Source organism: Eptatretus burgeri, chromosome 6 (genome assembly GCF_056783735.1).
Source record: "Eptatretus burgeri isolate ZD-2024b chromosome 6, Ebu_testis_v1, whole genome shotgun sequence".
In the NCBI taxonomy this organism is placed as follows: domain Eukaryota; kingdom Metazoa; phylum Chordata; class Myxini; order Myxiniformes; family Myxinidae; genus Eptatretus; species Eptatretus burgeri.
In genome coordinates, this window is record NC_140966.1 from 62,804,687 (window position 1) to 62,822,944 (window position 18,258).

General features: G+C 44.6%; 1 protein-coding gene across 3 annotated transcripts in view; it reads left to right on the forward strand.

Annotated features, from left to right (window-relative positions):
* LOC147024930 (tyrosine-protein kinase receptor Tie-1-like) overlaps positions 1-18,258 on the forward strand; it is a 161,641-nt gene that overhangs the window by 132,195 nt on the left and 11,188 nt on the right. For all 3 annotated transcript variants that reach the window (XM_085885348.1, XM_085885350.1, XM_085885349.1), the window contains exons 23-25: positions 7,479-7,519; positions 12,690-12,786; positions 16,154-16,253. In XM_085885348.1, coding sequence (XP_085741474.1) covers positions 7,479-7,519; positions 12,690-12,786; positions 16,154-16,253 — 238 coding nt within the window. The remainder of the gene's footprint in view (positions 1-7,478; positions 7,520-12,689; positions 12,787-16,153; positions 16,254-18,258) is intronic.

The window sequence follows — 18,258 nt, forward strand, 5'->3', positions numbered from 1 at the left end:
ATTGGTTCTTCTGACCACGTCCTTGTTAAAGTGGACATCTCTCTGGCTGTTATCAGAGAACCACCTCACCGTCGTCGAGTCTGGCATTTCACTCAAGCCGACTGGCAGGGTCTCCGAGCAGCCATCAAACTTACAGACTGGTCTCCTATCACTACTTTCTCAAACATCAACTCATCCTGGGAATTCTTTCAAAGAAACTTGCTCTCCCTCATGCACAGATTTATCCCCTCTCGTGTTCAGTTGTCTTACCCTTCCTCCCGCCCTTGGTTTACTGAAGCTTGTGGCGAGGCAGTTGTCCTGAAACAACTTGCCTTTGCCTCATGGAAAGCAAACCCAACTGAGGGCAATCTCAGTTCTTTCCACAAACAAGTGTGTATCTACCCTCAGGAGAGCCAGAAAACAACATCTTTCTCATCTCAAGTCTGAACTCTCAAACCTCTCTCCCTCCTCAAAATCCTGGTGGCATTTAATCAAATCTGTTTCTGGTGTATGTTCCCCCTCCATCCCCTCCCTTACCTCAAATGGCCGCACTGCTGATTCCACACGTGATAAAGCTGAATGTCTAAACTCGGTGTTTGCAGCTAAATGTTGTGTCCTAAACCGATCACTATCTCTACCCACTTTACCCAGTCGCACCCAACTGTCCCTGGACTCTGTATCCTTTTCTCCTGACAAGGTGGAGAGCTTGCTTTCAAACCTCGAGTCAAATTCTGCAACCGGTCCAGACGGCATCAGCCCACGTGTCCTCAAAGCCTGCTCTTCTGCTCTTGCTCACCCTCTCTCTGTTCTATTCACCCTCTCATTTGCCCAAGGTCATCTGCCATCTGCTTGGAAATCTGCTAACATCATTGCCCTGCATAAAAAAGGTGCAAAAACAGATCCCTATAACTACAGACCAATCAGCCTTCTCCCAATCATCAGCAAGGTGATGGAATCCATCATCGCCTCAGATATGAAATCCTTCCTCTTCTCCAATGGCTTGATTTCCAATCATCAATTTGGTTTCAGACCAGGTCACTCTACCCTGGATATGCTGCTTCTGCTCTCCCATCAATGGATGGAGGTCCTCAATGCCAGACAGGAAATCCGAGCCGTATCCCTGGACATATCACGTGCTTTTGACACAGTCTGGCACCCTGCACTACTCACCAAACTCTCTTCCCATGGTATTCAAGGCCATCTCCACTCATGGCTCGCAGACTTCCTCTCCTGTCGCAGTCAACGTGTGGCCCTAAATGGAGTTCTTTCATCCCCTCTTCCTGTGCAGGCTGGAGTTCCTCAAGGTAGCGTTCTGGGCCCTGTTCTTTTTCTGGTTTTCATCAATGATCTCTCGGAGTCTCTGGAAAATCCTCTATTTCTCTTTGCCGACGACTCCACCCTCTGCCGTACCATCTGTCATCCCTCAGACCGGCAAGCAGCAGCTTCTTCACTCACTGCAGATCTGGATAAAATCACAAACTGGTCCAACACGTGGAACATGTCTTTCAATCCAGACAAATCTCACACTCTCACTATGTCTCTTCGAAAGGACCGTTTACAAAACCCCCCCATCCACTTTCTCAACAATCCTCTGGAAGAAGTCTTTTCTTTCAAGCTTCTAGGTCTGCCATGACCTTTCCTGGGAAAGTCACATTTCCAACCTCGCCTCAAAAGCCAGTCGCCGACTGGGAATCCTCCGTCGTGCTAAGTCCTTCCTCGGCCCTCTTGAGCTCCTGACCACTTACAAAGCTTTTGTCCGTAGCCTGATGGAGTACTGCTCTCCCCTCTGGGCTGGTGCTCCTGCCTCCCACCTTTCTCGGCTTCATGCTGTCGAAACCAGGGCATTTAAGATCATCGGCATCTCCCGCAATGAAGCTGAATCTTTGGGCCTCTCACTCAATCACCGCAGGTTGGTCGGTGGTCTTTCTGTCTTCTACCGACTCCTCTCCAGCCTTGCCCCCCCTGCTCTCTCTGCGATTTGTCCCCACCACATTTCCACAGGGCGCTCAAGGTCCGCCAACAACCCCCTTCTGGTAAAACTCCCAAAATCACGAATCACTGCTCATCTTCACTCTTTCATTCCTCTTTTTTCCCGCCTTTGGAATAAACTTCCTCACTCTATTCTTTCCCATTCTTCCCTCCAGGCTTTCAAAACAGCTGTTCACCACCACCTCTTATCTTCCCCCATCCAAATCCTCGATCTTTTCTACCCCCAATAATCCACCCAAGCCCACTTCCTTCATTTCTCCTACTTTCCTTCCTGAAAGTCCCTGAAATGTCCATCTTCTCTTCGCCATGTTCCCCGTCCCATCCCCATCCCTCTCCCTTCCACAGTTCACCTGATGTGTCTGTTCCCCACTGTTTTGTCCCTTCCACTCCTGCCCCTCTTGTCTCATGCCTCCTTGCTGTGAGTTGTGTGTTAGCTCTCATACGAGCCTCGACCAAGGTATACAAAAAAAAAAAAATATGTAAGCCTGGTGTTGGCTTTACGGTTAAGGGTGGCTGGCTTAAGATCTTTGGGTGTTGAGTTTGAGCCCCTGTTTTTTTCAATTTAATAACACCAGGTGGGTTGACTCAGCCTGTCATCCTTCTGATGTTGGTAAAATTAGTACCAGCTTACTGAAAAAGGGGGGCACTGCATCAGTGGCACAGCCATGTTCCCAGCAATTATGCAACATGGCTGCTTACAAAATAATAAAAATCAAATATGTTGTACTTTCAAAATACAGCAAAATAATGAAACAAATGATTTATCTCAAGTGTAAGTCTTTCAACCCCCACCACCCCACTTACCCTATCCCAACCACATCTCTCCTCGTGGCTCTCACTTAGCTTCATCTACATCTACATTTGTTTCATTCAACTTATTTTGTTGGGTGAAATTTAATATCATGAGCCTGAAACCACCATCCATGTGCCGCGCCACTAAGGGGCGCTGCATCGTGGCGCATGGCTTTATCTTTCGGGTATGGATGTAAAGCCGGCTGTCCCAACTGCATTCAAGTCGAGGATGTTGTCGACCTCTCTGCATTTTACAAAAAAGGTAGGCTAGCCGAATGTGTATTGTTACATTGGCCTTTTAAGACAGGTTTTCTTTACGTTTTCATGCATGAAAACTATGTATTTCATGTATGAAAACTATATGAAAACATGCATTTTTTCATGCTTTACCCTCTATTTTTTAGCTCACCTGGAACGTAGTTCTGGGGAGCTTATGGAACGGTGCGTCATCCATCCATCCGTCCGTCCACAGATACCTGCAAATTCAGCTCTGAAACTGCACATGTGATTTTGATGAAACTTCACCACAGCCTTCATCACACTGTATGTACCAACGTTTGTTCATGGTATTTTAAAAAATCAGACCCTATGGGGTTCTATGGGGGTTGCCCCCCCCAAAATAGGTATTAGTTTTGTGTGCATAGTCGAGGCTCATGCAAGAGCTAGTACAATGAACGGATCAGGACACAACACAAAAACAGAATGAAAAACATGCATGCATGGGATGGACAAGATAGATACAGAAGGAAACTCCAAGGAGAGAAAACTTGAAAATTGGAAGGAGGGATTTGGGTGGGTTATCGAGGTTAGAAAAGATCATGGTTTTGGATTGGGGAAGATCTGAGATTGTTGTGAATAGCTGTCTTAAAGACCTTGAAGGAAGAATGAGATTGAAGAGAATGTGGAAGTTGATTCCACAGGTGGGAAAAACAGGAACAAATGAGTGTATCCTGGGGTGAGTGTACCATGAAATGAGTGTACCAAATAAATGAAAACAAACCTGGGGGGGGGGGTGGCAGGACAAAGCACATACAGAGTAGAGGGTCAGGTCAGGTGTGGGAGCATACGACAGAGCAGCGCATCTCTGCATCCACTTTCCGCCGGTACTCCAGGGGCCTCCGTCTGTTTTAGCGAACCCGAAACTTATTTTTAACCTATGAGTAACGTGTTGTAGGCACGTTGCGCGATCGTTGACACACGTCGACACATGTTACTTGTAAGTTACTCATAAGTCGAAACACGTCAAGGTAATGGTCAGCGTCAGTGTTCCAGACTCCTTGTTTTTTTTTTTTGTTTTTTTATCTTGCCAAAACGAAGTTTTTGCAAGATATGTTAGTCAGCTTGTATGTTTTTTTTTTTTTTTGTCTGTAATCACGTATAAAAAATTCTGCAGAGTACAGTTATCATTGGAACTTTTTGTAACTTCGCATATCAGAGGCCTATAGAGGTCCCTTTCAGCGCATAAAATTTTGAAGGTCAACGTCACTTTGTCGCAAATCAGAGATTCGACGAAACCCTTATTTTTTGAGTAATTTTAATCGAATCGTCTCCAAACTTTATGGGAATGTAGTATATGGTCTGGCGCTCAGCTGATTAGTTTTTGGTGGCGATTGGCCTTGACCTTCATGGTTAGCGCCTGAGGTCAAACATATTTGACCCCAAGGTCAAATTTTCAAGTTTTAGGAACCATATCGTGTCGTACCTCAAATTTAACACCTCAATGAGTGCTTTCTAGATATGTCAAGCTTGAGACTTTATGACGTCATTTGGTGACGTTATGAGGCAAACACATTTTTCATGGTTACACTGTAGAACGATTCTCATCGGAATCTCTCGTCGGCAGATATTCCTCAAGAAGTCGCTCCTGTTGGATAGCAGCTCTGTTCACCTCAGTGTGACCTTAAAGAAGTCACACGTGGTCACCTTTTGACAAGCTACGGGTCACCCTGCGGGTGACATTGGTTTATTTTTTTTTTTGTTTGTTTGTCTGAAATCACGTATAAAAAATTCTGCAGAGCACAGTTATCATTGGAAATTTTTGTAACTTCGCATATCAGAGGTCTATAGAGGTCCCTTTCAGCGCACAAAATTTTGAAGGTCAAGGTCAAAGGTCAAGGTCACTGTCGCAAATCAGGGGAGTCGACGAAACCCTTATTTTTTTGAGTAATTTTGATCAGATCGTTTTCAAACTTCATGGGAATATGGTTCATGGTCTGGCGCTCAGGTGATTAATTTTTGGTGGCGATTGGCCTTGACCTTCATGGTTAGCGCCTGAGGTCAAACATATTTGACCCCAAGGTCAAATTTTCAAGTTTTAGGAACCATATCGTGTCGTACCTCAATTTGAACACCTCGATGAGTGCTTTCTAGATATGTCAAGCTTGAGACATTATGACGTCATTTGGTGACGTTATGAGGCAAACGCATATTTTTCATGGTTACTCTGTAGAATAATACTCATCGGAATCTCTCGGAGGCAGATATTCCTCAAGGAGTCGCTCCTGGTGGATAGCAGCTCTGTTCACCTCAGTGTGACCTTAAAGAAGTCACACGTGGTCACCTTTTGGTTTTTTATTTTTCCTTCGGTATGACGGTGATGTTGACACTTCCATTTCTAGTGTGGTTATGATTTAAATCGTTGAGCGGCAGCCTATTAATTATATTATATTATATCCGCACTAGAAATCGAAGTGTCAACATCACCGTCATACCGAAGAAAAAAAAAAACAGGGAGTCTGGAACACTGACACTAACCATTAGCTCGCGAATGTTACTTCCACGTGTTTCAACTTATGAGTAACTTACAAGTAACGTGTGTCAACGATCGCATAACGTGCCTGCACCTTATGGCCAGCATATGCGGAACGTGTGTCATATGCCGAGTACGTCGAGAAGTTTTCAACATGCTGAAAATTTATCGACGTACTCGGCATATGACGACGTATGCCAGCATCCTCTTAATATGTACAAAACTTACCCATAACATATTCGACGTGTGCTTAGTTCGGAAAATTTTTCATACGTGGGCATATGCTGGCTAAAACGTCATATCAAGGTGTGACAGCGGCTTCACACTTCGATGTCTAGTGCGGTTATGATTTGAATCGTCGAGCCGCAGCCTAGTAATAGCCTATGTCACGTGATCGTCGGCGATACGCTGCCGTGCGCTATGCATAAGTTAGACTATCTTTGGGCATAGGTTGTGAACGCCGACAACACGCTCAGCATGCGTTGGTGTAAGTTTTCTATATGTGATTGAAACGTTCTGTGTACGTTACTAATACGTTATGCATACGTCCAACTCGTTATGAATACATCCAAAACTGGGAAAAAACATCAATAGTTCAGCGTACGCCAGCGTTTTGCATACATTTTGATACCTTGCCATATGCTGGCTAAAACGTCAAGGTGAGACAGGGCCTTAAGCAGGAATCAAACCCTTACTATAGATTATTCCTGCATACAGTTGTCACTGAGGATCACCGTTATGGTAGAATATCAACAGGCGGCCATCTCGGAAGACATTTCTCTTCACCTGAGGGTGCAACGCCAGCGATCCAGTCTGCATTTAGGTTGTGTACATTAAAGATGCCGCACCATTTTTTTTTTTTCGAACAGTGTTGGCCATGGTATCCCAAGAACCTAGTCCATTTCCTACTTGTGGATAAGTGTATATAATAAGCACCACTACCTCCAGATTGGGTTGGCAGGATAGCCTACAGGTAAGCACACTTGCCTCTAAGCTGTCTAGCTTGGGTTTGAATCTTGCACCAGCTATAAACTCTGATCCTGGTGTTTCGCAGACATGGCGAGACCTCAATGTGTGTGCCATCCCTCAGATGGACATTAAACTCTGTGTCCTGTCTGTCGACATTAGTTGGTGGACAATAAAAATCCCATGGTGTCCTTCATCGCGAAGAGTAGGTGAGCTATCACCAGCAACCCAAATTACAAATTCCTACCTGGACTACCACTTAAAAGGCAACAGAAAACAACCCATTGCAATCCTTGCCATGAGGCTTCTTTGACAGCACCAAGTCTGCCTTTGTGTTGAGTACAATAATTATTTTTCTTGTTTTACCTATACATTCGTAGACTAGTGCAGGTATGGATAAAGCACAAGTATGCCCACGAATATTTACTCTTTGGGATTACAATGGAGAGATCAGAAACTTTTTGATCAACAACAAATGTGATGTTCGAGTGGTGTCCAAAATGTTCTTGGAACCAGATAAGAAGGTCTTATTATTCTTGGAACGAGATACGACGGTCCAAGAAGGTTCAACCTTTTATTTTTCAGTGAATGAGTATACTCAATTAGCAACTCAATAATTTTTCTTACTAACTGCATGTATAGCACTTTGTTGCAAAAGTTTGGAATTTCTTGAGGCGTTGTTGTGATTATCTGGTTCCGAATACTTTTTGAATGTGCTTTGTACGTAAAAATTGTAATCCTGTTGTGATTGCACATTGACAGTCGTCATGGCATTGATAGATTGAGAAACCTGTCACTAGTTTATTAGAAAGGTAATAGTTGCTCGCCAAGTGGGCTTTAGAGCTGTCCTGATCAGGAAATGATTTACATCCAATATCATGATGGTGGTGAAAATAGTCTTTGATCATCTTGCTGATTTGTTTTGATTTCACCATGTTTTTTTTGTGTGCGTGTGCTTGTGGTGGACCTCTCGAACCTTCCATGAACCATCCTGTGCTTGCAGTTGGTCCTTTGGCGTTCTGCTGTGGGAGATAGTCAGCCTGGGTAGGTCAGCGATGAATCGCCGAGCATGGCGGAGACGTGATATGACCACATAGCCACAGTTAATCACACATTTAATCAACAAGAGTGCACCTGCTAACTCACTCATAAATGCTCGCACACTATTCCATCCATTCACACCCAGGTTAAGGCCTGTTAGAGGTAAAGGTCTATTTTTTTTAACCTTTTGAAAGTCCAAAAATGTTCATAATTTCTGACCATTCTCAACAGTTTCAGTGTGACCGTTTTACAAGGCAGAAATGCATGGCACAAAATGAAGGGATCATATTCACAACACACCAGTGTAACTTCATCATCCCATCATCATTTGAAGACTAAAATGGGATTGACATTCGACGTTGCTTTCCAAAACTCCCTTCAAAAGACCTTTTGGTTGTGGGCCTAACATGGCATTCCAATAAAGCAACCAAGCATCGGCTTTGAGAACTGTGAGGTGGTTACAGGGTGGTGAGCAGGATTGTGGAATTTATTTTTTACATTGACAATGAATAAATTAAAGCACTATTTTGAAAGGCAGAATGGAAAACGAAAAACTCCCCCTCGATGCAAACTGCTGCATTTGTGGACCATATTGATGCGACATTATTTACGTTCACTTCTGGATATTCCAATCCGAAAGGATGGTGCAGATTGGTAATGTACTTACTTACCTTTGACCTGTCTCGTTTGGGTTCCATTCTGAAATTGACGATAAACTATTGGACCGATGCTTCGCACGTAGGGTATTGCATCACAAAATGTCGCACCCCTCAGTCCAGATTGACGTTAAGCTCATGTGTTCCATTTGCTACAATAATTTTGTGGACGTTGGAGATCCCACGGTGTCTTTTGTGAAGAGAATGCGAGTTATATGTGTCACCCTGAGCAAATTACAAATCCCTGTTCAGTCAATTGTGGAGCTTTCCCTGTTGGTTCATGAAAGAATTGGGGCCAAAAGCTCCCCCCCCCAATCCCACCCTCACCCCCAACCTATCCCACAAGAAGTTGGGATTAGTTGGGGCTGTCAAAGTATGCGAGGAGATTTATCGATTCGAGCAAAGAACCCATCCTTTCAGATGGGTTAATTATGAATTACTTAAGTATGAACAGGTTAATTCCTCCAGAATTATGGACAGGTTAATTCCCACAGAATTAAGCACAGGATAATTCCCACAGAATTGCAGACTGGTTAATTCCCCCAGAATTGCGGATGGGTTTGTTTTCCCAAAATTACGGATGGGTTTGTTTTCCCAGAATTACGGATGGGTTTGTTTTGCCAGAATTACGGATGGGTTTGTTTTCCCAGAATTACGGATGGGATAATTCCCACAGAATTAAGCACGGGATGACTCCCACAGGATTCCGCATGGAAAGACTCCCACAGGATTATGCACGGAATGACTCCCACAGGATTACGCACGGAATGATTCCCACAGCATTACGCACGGAATGACTCCCACAGAATTACCCACAGAATGACCCGCAGAATTACGCACGGAATGACTCCGCAGAATCATGCACGGAATGACTCCCGCAGAATTACGCATGGAATGACTCCCACAAGATGACACACGGAATGGCTCCCACAGGATTATGCACGGAATGACTCCCACAGGATTACGCACGGAATGAATCCCACAGGATTACGCACGGAATGACTCCCACAGAATCGCGCATGAAATGACTCCCACAGAATCATGCACAGAATGACTCCCACAGGATTACACACGGAATGACTCCCACAGGATTATGCACGGAATGACTCCCACAGGATTATGCATGGAATGACTCCCACAGCATTACGCATGGAATGACTCCCACAGGATTACGTACGGAAGGACTCTCACAGAATTACACACGGAATGACTCCCACAGGATTACGCACGGAATGACTGCCACAGGATTACGCATGGAATGACTCCCACAGAATTACGCACGGAATGACTCCCACAGGATCACATACGGAATGACTCCCACAGGATTATGCACGGAATGACTCCCACAGGATCACGCAGGGAATGACTCCCACACGATCACGCACGGAATGACTCCCACACAATCATGCATGGAATGACGCCCACAGGATTACACACGGAATGACGCCCACAGGATTACGCACGGAATGACTCCCACAGGATTACGCACGGAATGACTCCCACAGGATTACGCATGGAATGACTCCCACAAGATAACACACGGAATGACTCCCACAGGATTATGCACGGAATGACTCCCACAGGATTACGCACGGAATGACTCCCACAGAATTACGCACGGAATGAACCCCACAGGATCACGCACAGAATGACTCCCACAGGATCACGCACGGAATGACTCCCACAGGATCACACACGGAATGACTCCCACAGAATTACGCACGGAATGACTCCCACAGCATTATGCACGGAATGACTGCCACAGGATTATGCATGGAATGACTCCCACAGGATCACACACGGAATGACTCCCACAGAATTATGCACGGAATGACTCCCACAGGATTACGCACGGAATGACTGCCACAGGATTACGCATGGAATGACTCCCACAGAATTACGCACGGAATGACTCCCACAGGATCACATACGGAATGACTCCCACAGGATTATGCACGGAATGACTCCCACAGAATCATGCAGGGAATGACTCCCATAGGATTATGCACGGAATGGCTCCCACAGGATTACGCACGGAATGACTCCCACAGGATTACGCACGGAATGACTCCCACAGGATTACGTAGGAATGACTCCCGCAGGATTACGCACGGAATGACTCCCGCAGGATTACACACGGAATGACGCCCACAGGATTACACACGGAATGACTCCCACACAATTATGCACGGAATGACGCCCACAGGAATTACACACGGAATGACGCCCACAGGATTACACACGGAATGACGCCCACAGGATTACACACGGAATGACGCCCACAGGAATTACACACGGAATGACGCCCACAGGATTACGCACGGAATGACGCCCACAGGATTACGCACGGAATGACTCCCACAGGATCACATACGGAATGACTCCCACAGGATTATGCACGGAATGACTCCCACAGGATCACATACGGAATGACTCCCACAGGATTATGCACGGAATGACTCCCACAGGATCACGCAGGGAATGACTCCCACACGATCACGCACGGAATGATTCCCACACAATCATGCATGGAATGACGCCCACAGGATTACACACGGAATGACGCCCACAGGATTATGCACGGAATGACTCCCACAGGATTACGCACGGAATGACTCCCACAGGATTACGCATGGAATGACTCCCACAAGATAACACACGGAATGACTCCCACAGGATTATGCACGGAATGACTCCCACAGGATTACGCACGGAATGACTCCCACAGGATTACGCACGGAATGACTCCCACAGAATTACGCACGGAATGAACCCCACAGGATCACGCACAGAATGACTCCCACAGGATCACGCACGGAATGACTCCCACAGGATCACACACGGAATGACTCCCACAGAATTACGCACGGAATGACTCCCACAGAATTACGCACGGAATGACTCCCACAGCATTATGCACGGAATGACTGCCACAGGATTATGCATGGAATGACTCCCACAGGATCATGCACGGAATGACTCCCACAGGATCACACACGGAATGACTCCCACAGAATTATGCACGGAATGACTCCCACAGGATTACGCACGGAATGACTGCCACAGGATTACGCATGGAATGACTCCCACAGAATTACGCACGGAATGACTCCCACAGGATCACATACGGAATGACTCCCACAGGATTATGCACGGAATGACTCCCACAGGATCATGCAGGGAATGACTCCCATAGGATTATGCACGGAATGACTCCCACAGGATTACGCACGGAATGACTCCCACAGGATTACGCACGGAATGACTCCCACAGGATTACGTAGGAATGACTCCCACAGGATTACGCACGGAATGACTCCCGCAGGATTACACACGGAATGACGCCCACAGGATTACACACGGAATGACTCCCACACAATTATGCACGGAATGACGCCCACAGGAATTACACACGGAATGACGCCCACAGGATTACACACGGAATGACGCCCACAGGATTACACACGGAATGACGCCCACAGGAATTACACACGGAATGACGCCCACAGGATTACGCACGGAATGACGCCCACAGGATTACGCACGGAATGACTCCCACAGGATTACGCACGGAATGACTCCCACAGGATCACGCACGGATTGACTCCCACAGGATCACGCATGGAATGACTCCCACAGGATCACTCATGGAATGACTCCCACAGGATTGCACACAAAATGACTCCCACAGGATTACACACGGAATGACTCCCACACAATCACACACGGAATGACTCCCACACAATCATGCACGGGATGACTCCCACAGAATTATGCACAGAATGATTCCCACAGAATTATGCATGGAATGACTCCCACAGAATTGCAGGCGTGTTAACTCCATCAGAATTGTTGGCGAGTTAACTCCATCAGAATACAAACAGGTTCATGCCCCCAGTATTACGGATAAAATAATTCCCTCAAAATTGGTGTATTTCAATATGAATTGTAATACCCTCTCCCACCATGTTGTGCTCAAATATACTGATTTATATGGAGAGAAATGGGGTCCTCACCCCACCATGAATCTCCGGGTTGTGAATTATTTGTTTTTTGCTGCCAAAAACCTTTCCTTGAACCCCGTGAGTACATTCAACAGTTTTCAACCATTTCATCCAGTGGTGAAGGATTGCATAGAAACCAAACACAAACCTACAAACCAACAGACACCTCTCAAATTATTGTATGTTTCTTCCAGTTTTGATGAGTAAATCTAACATACATGTTTATTGTATGATTTAAAGACAAACCTTCATTACCCATACTGAAATTGCAAATATATTTGGTCATAATTTGGTCGGGCAATCATTACCTTTCATTTTACACATGTATCCCATGTTTTCAGTGTACAATGATGAGTAAAATTAATTGTTTTAAGGTTTTAGCAGCATGTGCAGCATGTCAGATAACAGCTTCAGTTTGATCGGGATGTCCTGAATTGATCTTTTGACTGTACATGTTGTTCTCTTCCCATGTGTTCCTCATACTGTGTTTATATGTGCGGTCTCATTTTCCAGGAGGAACACCATACTGTGGTATGACTTGTGCTGAACTCTATGAGAAGTTGCCACAGGGTTACCGAATGGAAAAACCTCTGAACTGTGATGATGAGGTGTAAGTATGCTAAACATCATGACAGTGTTAAATCTGTGTTCGAGAAAGTTTATCAACATGGCAACCAATACATTTTTCTGAAAACTGAAAGCTGATAAAAGTTTGTTAAATGCCATGATAAATGAGGTGTGGTCTGAAAAGAGGGAAATGTGGGTGAGTGGAAGAAGGGATATAGAGTGGTGGCCAGAGGTCAAATATTGAAAGGACTTGATCAGAGATCAGGAGTCATTTGCTTGTTTTAAGTTTTATTCTAATTGTAGAGATGTTCTTAAATCAACAACTTCAAGTATTAATTCAGAGACAACCTTGCCTTTAAAATCAATGGAATCCCCCAGATGAAGCTGAGTCTCTCAGCCTGTCACTTTCACATCACAGACAGGTCGATGATCTCCTTGTCTTCTACCACCTCATTTCTGATCTTGCATCCTCAGTGCTTTCTGTGCTTTGTCCCTACCCCCCCCCCCCACCCTGTCAGTTGTCTACAGGGTGCATGTGGTCCACCAACATGCCCTTTGTTGTGAAACTCCCAAAATCCAGAATAACTGCTCACTTCTAGCAATTCATTCCCCCTTTTTCCCCCACCTGTGGAACCAACTTCCACATTCTTTTTAATCCCATTCTTCCCTCCAGGTCTTAAAGACAGCTGTTTACCATCATCTCAGATCATCCCCCATCCAAAACCATGATCTTTTCTCATCCCATTAACTCTCCCCAAGCCAAACTCTTTTCAAATTTCCAGTTTTTTGTTCTTGAGGGTTTGCTTCTGCATTCATCTTGCCTACCCCATACGTCCTCTCCTACCCCTCTTTCTTTCCCTAAATCCATTATTTATCGAAGTCTCCCTCTATTTTGTACCTCAACCTTGATGTTGGTGTCCCCTCCTCTCTTTTTACAGTTCTTTTCATTTTGTTACATCCTGATCCATCATGTGTTCTAGCTCATCCACGAGCCTCGACCCTGCATACAAAAAGTTATCTTGTAATCAGAGATGTTCTTCAATCAACAACTTTGAGTGATTTGTTATCTCATTTATTCAAGAATATCTCTTCGATTACAAGTTAATTTATCACTTGAAGATGTTTATTGAAGAACATTTCTTCAATTAGAACGTTCCTTTATCGTTGAACTCACTTTTCCAAAAAATTAATTTGACTTCCGATCTTTGATCCAGATCCCCTTTGATCTTAGACCTTTGCATCACACTTTATATCCCAGTTTCACTCCATCCACATTTCCTTCTTTTACCCTGACAAATGGCGATTAATGTTCAAAACGCAAATGCACCTCATTTCCCATGACGGTTAATCTACCCTTGTTAACCCTTAGACTCTTGGTCGATAGTTCCCATTGTGTACATCTTGTTTGCTGGCGCCAACCAACACTATCGTTTTCTCAGACTAGCATTCCGTTGTATTATTCACAAGCCATCTTTGTTGAGTACTTGCTGTTAAACATGCTGTCGACACTAAATTTCTATAAATTCATGGTTATGTCAGGGGAGTTTGTTTGGTCAAAACCACTGATAAATATATTGTACTTTCTTTCGGATGCGCACTTCTTACACTATTGCCATCATTGCTGGCTTGTTGGTTTTCGTGCACAGTGACATTTTGCAATGCCCCATAATTGATTGCGTTGCAAACACACTTGGCTCTTGTTCTGACTTGGCACTTGCCAATGACATCTCATCCAAGTTTCCGAAGTGCTTTATTAGCAGCCAGCTGGCAAACTGTGGCTCCACGGAACGCCGGGTTATGCAGCCAAACAAGAGCATAGGCACACAGTACGACGTGACAACGGCTCCTTGCCTCTGAACACACCATTTGGCATGAATGAGCTGCAGTAGTGTGCAAATTGCCCTTTTTCATGATTCCAGAAACCTTTGCAGGTTTGACTCGTATTAATTATTACGACATTAATGATAAAATTGTCTTTTATAGCGATACACGACACAAACAAAATGCAAAATAGATTTAGCGCTGTTTTAGAAATGAATTGGTTTGTCTGATGTACATAATATAAGTAACACATTGTATGTATGATAATGATGATACAAGAATCACATTCTTGAAGGTGTGGCATGCTACGCTTATGTGATATATTGATGTGATTTTGGCCAACATTGCAGTGCTATGAGTTGAATTGAAGATTGTAATGTTACAAGGGGCATTCAAAAAGGTTATCGGGACAATGTGCTTGTTCGTCCAAAAAACTCCAACTTTTTTTATTTTCTTTTCAAAACACAAGTAAATATGATTAGCAAGGAAAAATATTTCCTTTACCTACTACATTTGGCTACATATTGGAAATTTAAATGATTGGCATATTTTGAAATGGATATTGAGACAATAATATTGAACCGATAACTTTGAACGCCGTCGTAGTTCACGGACACTTGTCCAGCCACATGTGTCCAACCAGTTCAGGGTTTTTGTTATTGGCATTATGCAAAACCCTCAGATTAAGATGAAAAGCAACCATCTTGTCACCATGAAGAGGTGGAACACTTGAAAAACGGCAACTTTGGTGGCGTCATGGCTGGAGTCTTCTTCTTCTTTCGGCTGCTCCCGTTAAGGGTCGCCACAGCGGATCGTCTGTATGATCCGCATAGTGATTTGGCACATGTTTTACGCCGGATGCCCTTCCTGACGCAACCCTGGTCGCCTCTTACGACACAGGGATATGGTACACCTATTTTAACCGGGGTATACACCGGCCCAGTATACTGGTACTCATTTCACCGACCTCGGAAGGATGACAGGCTGAGTCAACCCCCTGGTGTATTAATTCAGTGGCCCAACGGGGCTTGAACTCAGGACCTTTTGGATCCCAAGCCGCTGCCCTAACCACTGTGCCAACACCAGGCTCATAAAAAACACCAGGCGTCATGGCTAGAGTGTCCTTGTTTAACCAGTCTTGGTAAAAGAGTTGAACTAGACTTGGTGGCATAATGGTTAGAGGGACGGCTCTGAGTCTGGGAGATCGGCGGTTCGAACCCTGGCCGAGTCATACCAAAGACTTTTAAAATGGGACATGCTGCTTCCTTACTTGTTGTTCAGTATTTGAAAGAATCGAGCATGGATAAACAACCATAAGTTATTGAAACTAGTACAGGCTTTGATGGACTTAATTGCCTCCTGTGTCAAAGTTCCTTGAAAGGGAACCATATTATTTTAGCTTGCTTATCTATCAGCATGGTGCCATCCCTATGGTGTAAAAACGAAACAATATAAATTTAGAAAGACCCTTTTGACCCCTCTGCAATTCTGAATAAAGCTCGTGCCTCTTTCACCAAAGTTACACATTCAGCATTGCTCTCATGGCCTTTGTCTGTGCCCTCCTCACCTCGATCATTCCCGCTGCACAGATATGAGCTGATGCGACAGTGCTGGAGAGATCGACCCAATGACCGTCCTACCTTTGCACAGATCTGTGTCTCTCTGAACCGCATGCTCGAGGCACGCAAGGTACAGGGACATTCCTTGCCTGTTGTGGTATTTCTCGTACCGGGAAAAACCAAGCTCACCATATAAATGGCATTGCCAATGTAGCACCATGCATACTATCGTGTGGGCAATTGCATGGGAAAGTGGATTATGGAGATGGAAAGTGCAGGTAGGCAGTAGTTTCAAGAATTCCACAAATATGCCAACATAATTCAGTCTTAAATGTGTAATGGGGAGAGAGCTACAGCATAGCCATCAGAAACCCATTCAGCAGATTCACCATTGACCTTGTGAAAAGCTTTTTTTTTTAACTGTCCTCAGTTTATTTTATGGCAGCGCAATTGACCAAATCGACACCCACACATCCTGTGCTTCCACACCCAGACCCATATCCCGCTCCACATCTGGCTGTCTGCCCCCAGTGTTCAGCTACCCGCACATCTCACACTTTCACCCCAAGCCACAACACAGCCCAAAGCCCCTTATTTTTATTCTTTTACCACCCCCTCCCACACGTTTCACACCCTAATATCTCACTTTCCCTTTTCTTCTCCATCCTAACACAATCTCTTTCAGTAAAATAACAATACAACATTCCATAAGGATCTCATATTTGTTTTTACGGAGTGCTTCATCAAGAAAGGTATGAGTGAGTGCAACTCCTATGGTAAGAGGCACAGTGAGTACTGCTACAACCGAGCTCTCATGCCTGTTATATCTTGCCACAGTCAGAATACCAGACATGCTAACCATGCCACAGTTTGATCAGGCATTTGAGCAAACCTTCAAATTAAGTTTGTAATGCAGCGTGCCCAGCAAGATCTTTCTCCCTATGCCAATAAGGGCATCAGTCTGGACGGCAGTCCACCTCGTCTTCCACCGACTGGTCGACTATCTCTTCATCTCCAGACTTACAGTGCCTGGGACACATTTATCAAGAAACTACTGTTTCTCCTGCATCACTCCATACCTTCATGCATCCAACTATCCTGCCCAACATCTTATCCCTGGTACAATAATTCATGCGGTGAGGCAATTGACAGAAAACAGCTTGCCTTTTCCTCCTGGAAAAATCAACCCTACTGATAGGAACCTCCAGTCACTCCACAAAATTTGTAGACATTGTGTCTTCATCCACAGACACACTAAAATCCAGCATCAAGCTTACTTGCGGTTGAATTTGCAGGTACTTTGGTATCCACAAAAAATTGGTGGCAGTTGGTCATGTCTGTCTCTTGAACATGTTATTCATGTGTTCCTTCACTCATAAAGATGGGGTCAGAGTGGACACCACTCGTGCCCATCAAAGCCTATACTAGTCTCTATTATAACACCAAGCTTGCACACTAAAAACTCGGCTCGCCGTCACACGATCCCTATGAAACTGCTGTGGCACTTAGCGGACATGCCGACAATGTTTGGGAAGTCTTGGCGTTCCATAGTACCACTTGCATTTTGCACAATGCGTATTTTTGTCATTCCCCGTGTACGGTCTGTCATCTGCTACCAGCTATGTTGTACTGCTATCCCGTGCATGTGCACGGGTATCGCTAGTATTGTTGATTGCCTTAACTCTGTCTTTGCAGAAAAGGCCAACCTCCCTTATCCCTCTCTTTCTGCACCATCCTACATCTCCTCACTGAAAACATCCTGTGGCATTTGAACTTCCCTGCTGTTAAAGTGGAGAAATTACTAACCTCTCCATAGCAATAAGCTCTGGCAAAATCTGTACCTCACACTCAAACTTTTCTCACACTCACTCTTTCTGTATTTTCCTCTTTCTCTCTCTCTCCACATCTCTATCTCCATCTCTCGCCATTCTCCAAGAGCCGTCTGCCTGCATCATGGGAAATGGCCGATGTTAACCCTATTCATAACAAGAAAAAAAAAAAAAAAAACGATGAAAACAAGAAGCGAATACTTCGATATCGTGCGGCTGGGTGCAGTAAAAGTCTAGGTTAAGAATGATGAAACAATTTTGCAGTTATAAAATTTAAATGTCGACACGGTGAATTAGCATGCATGA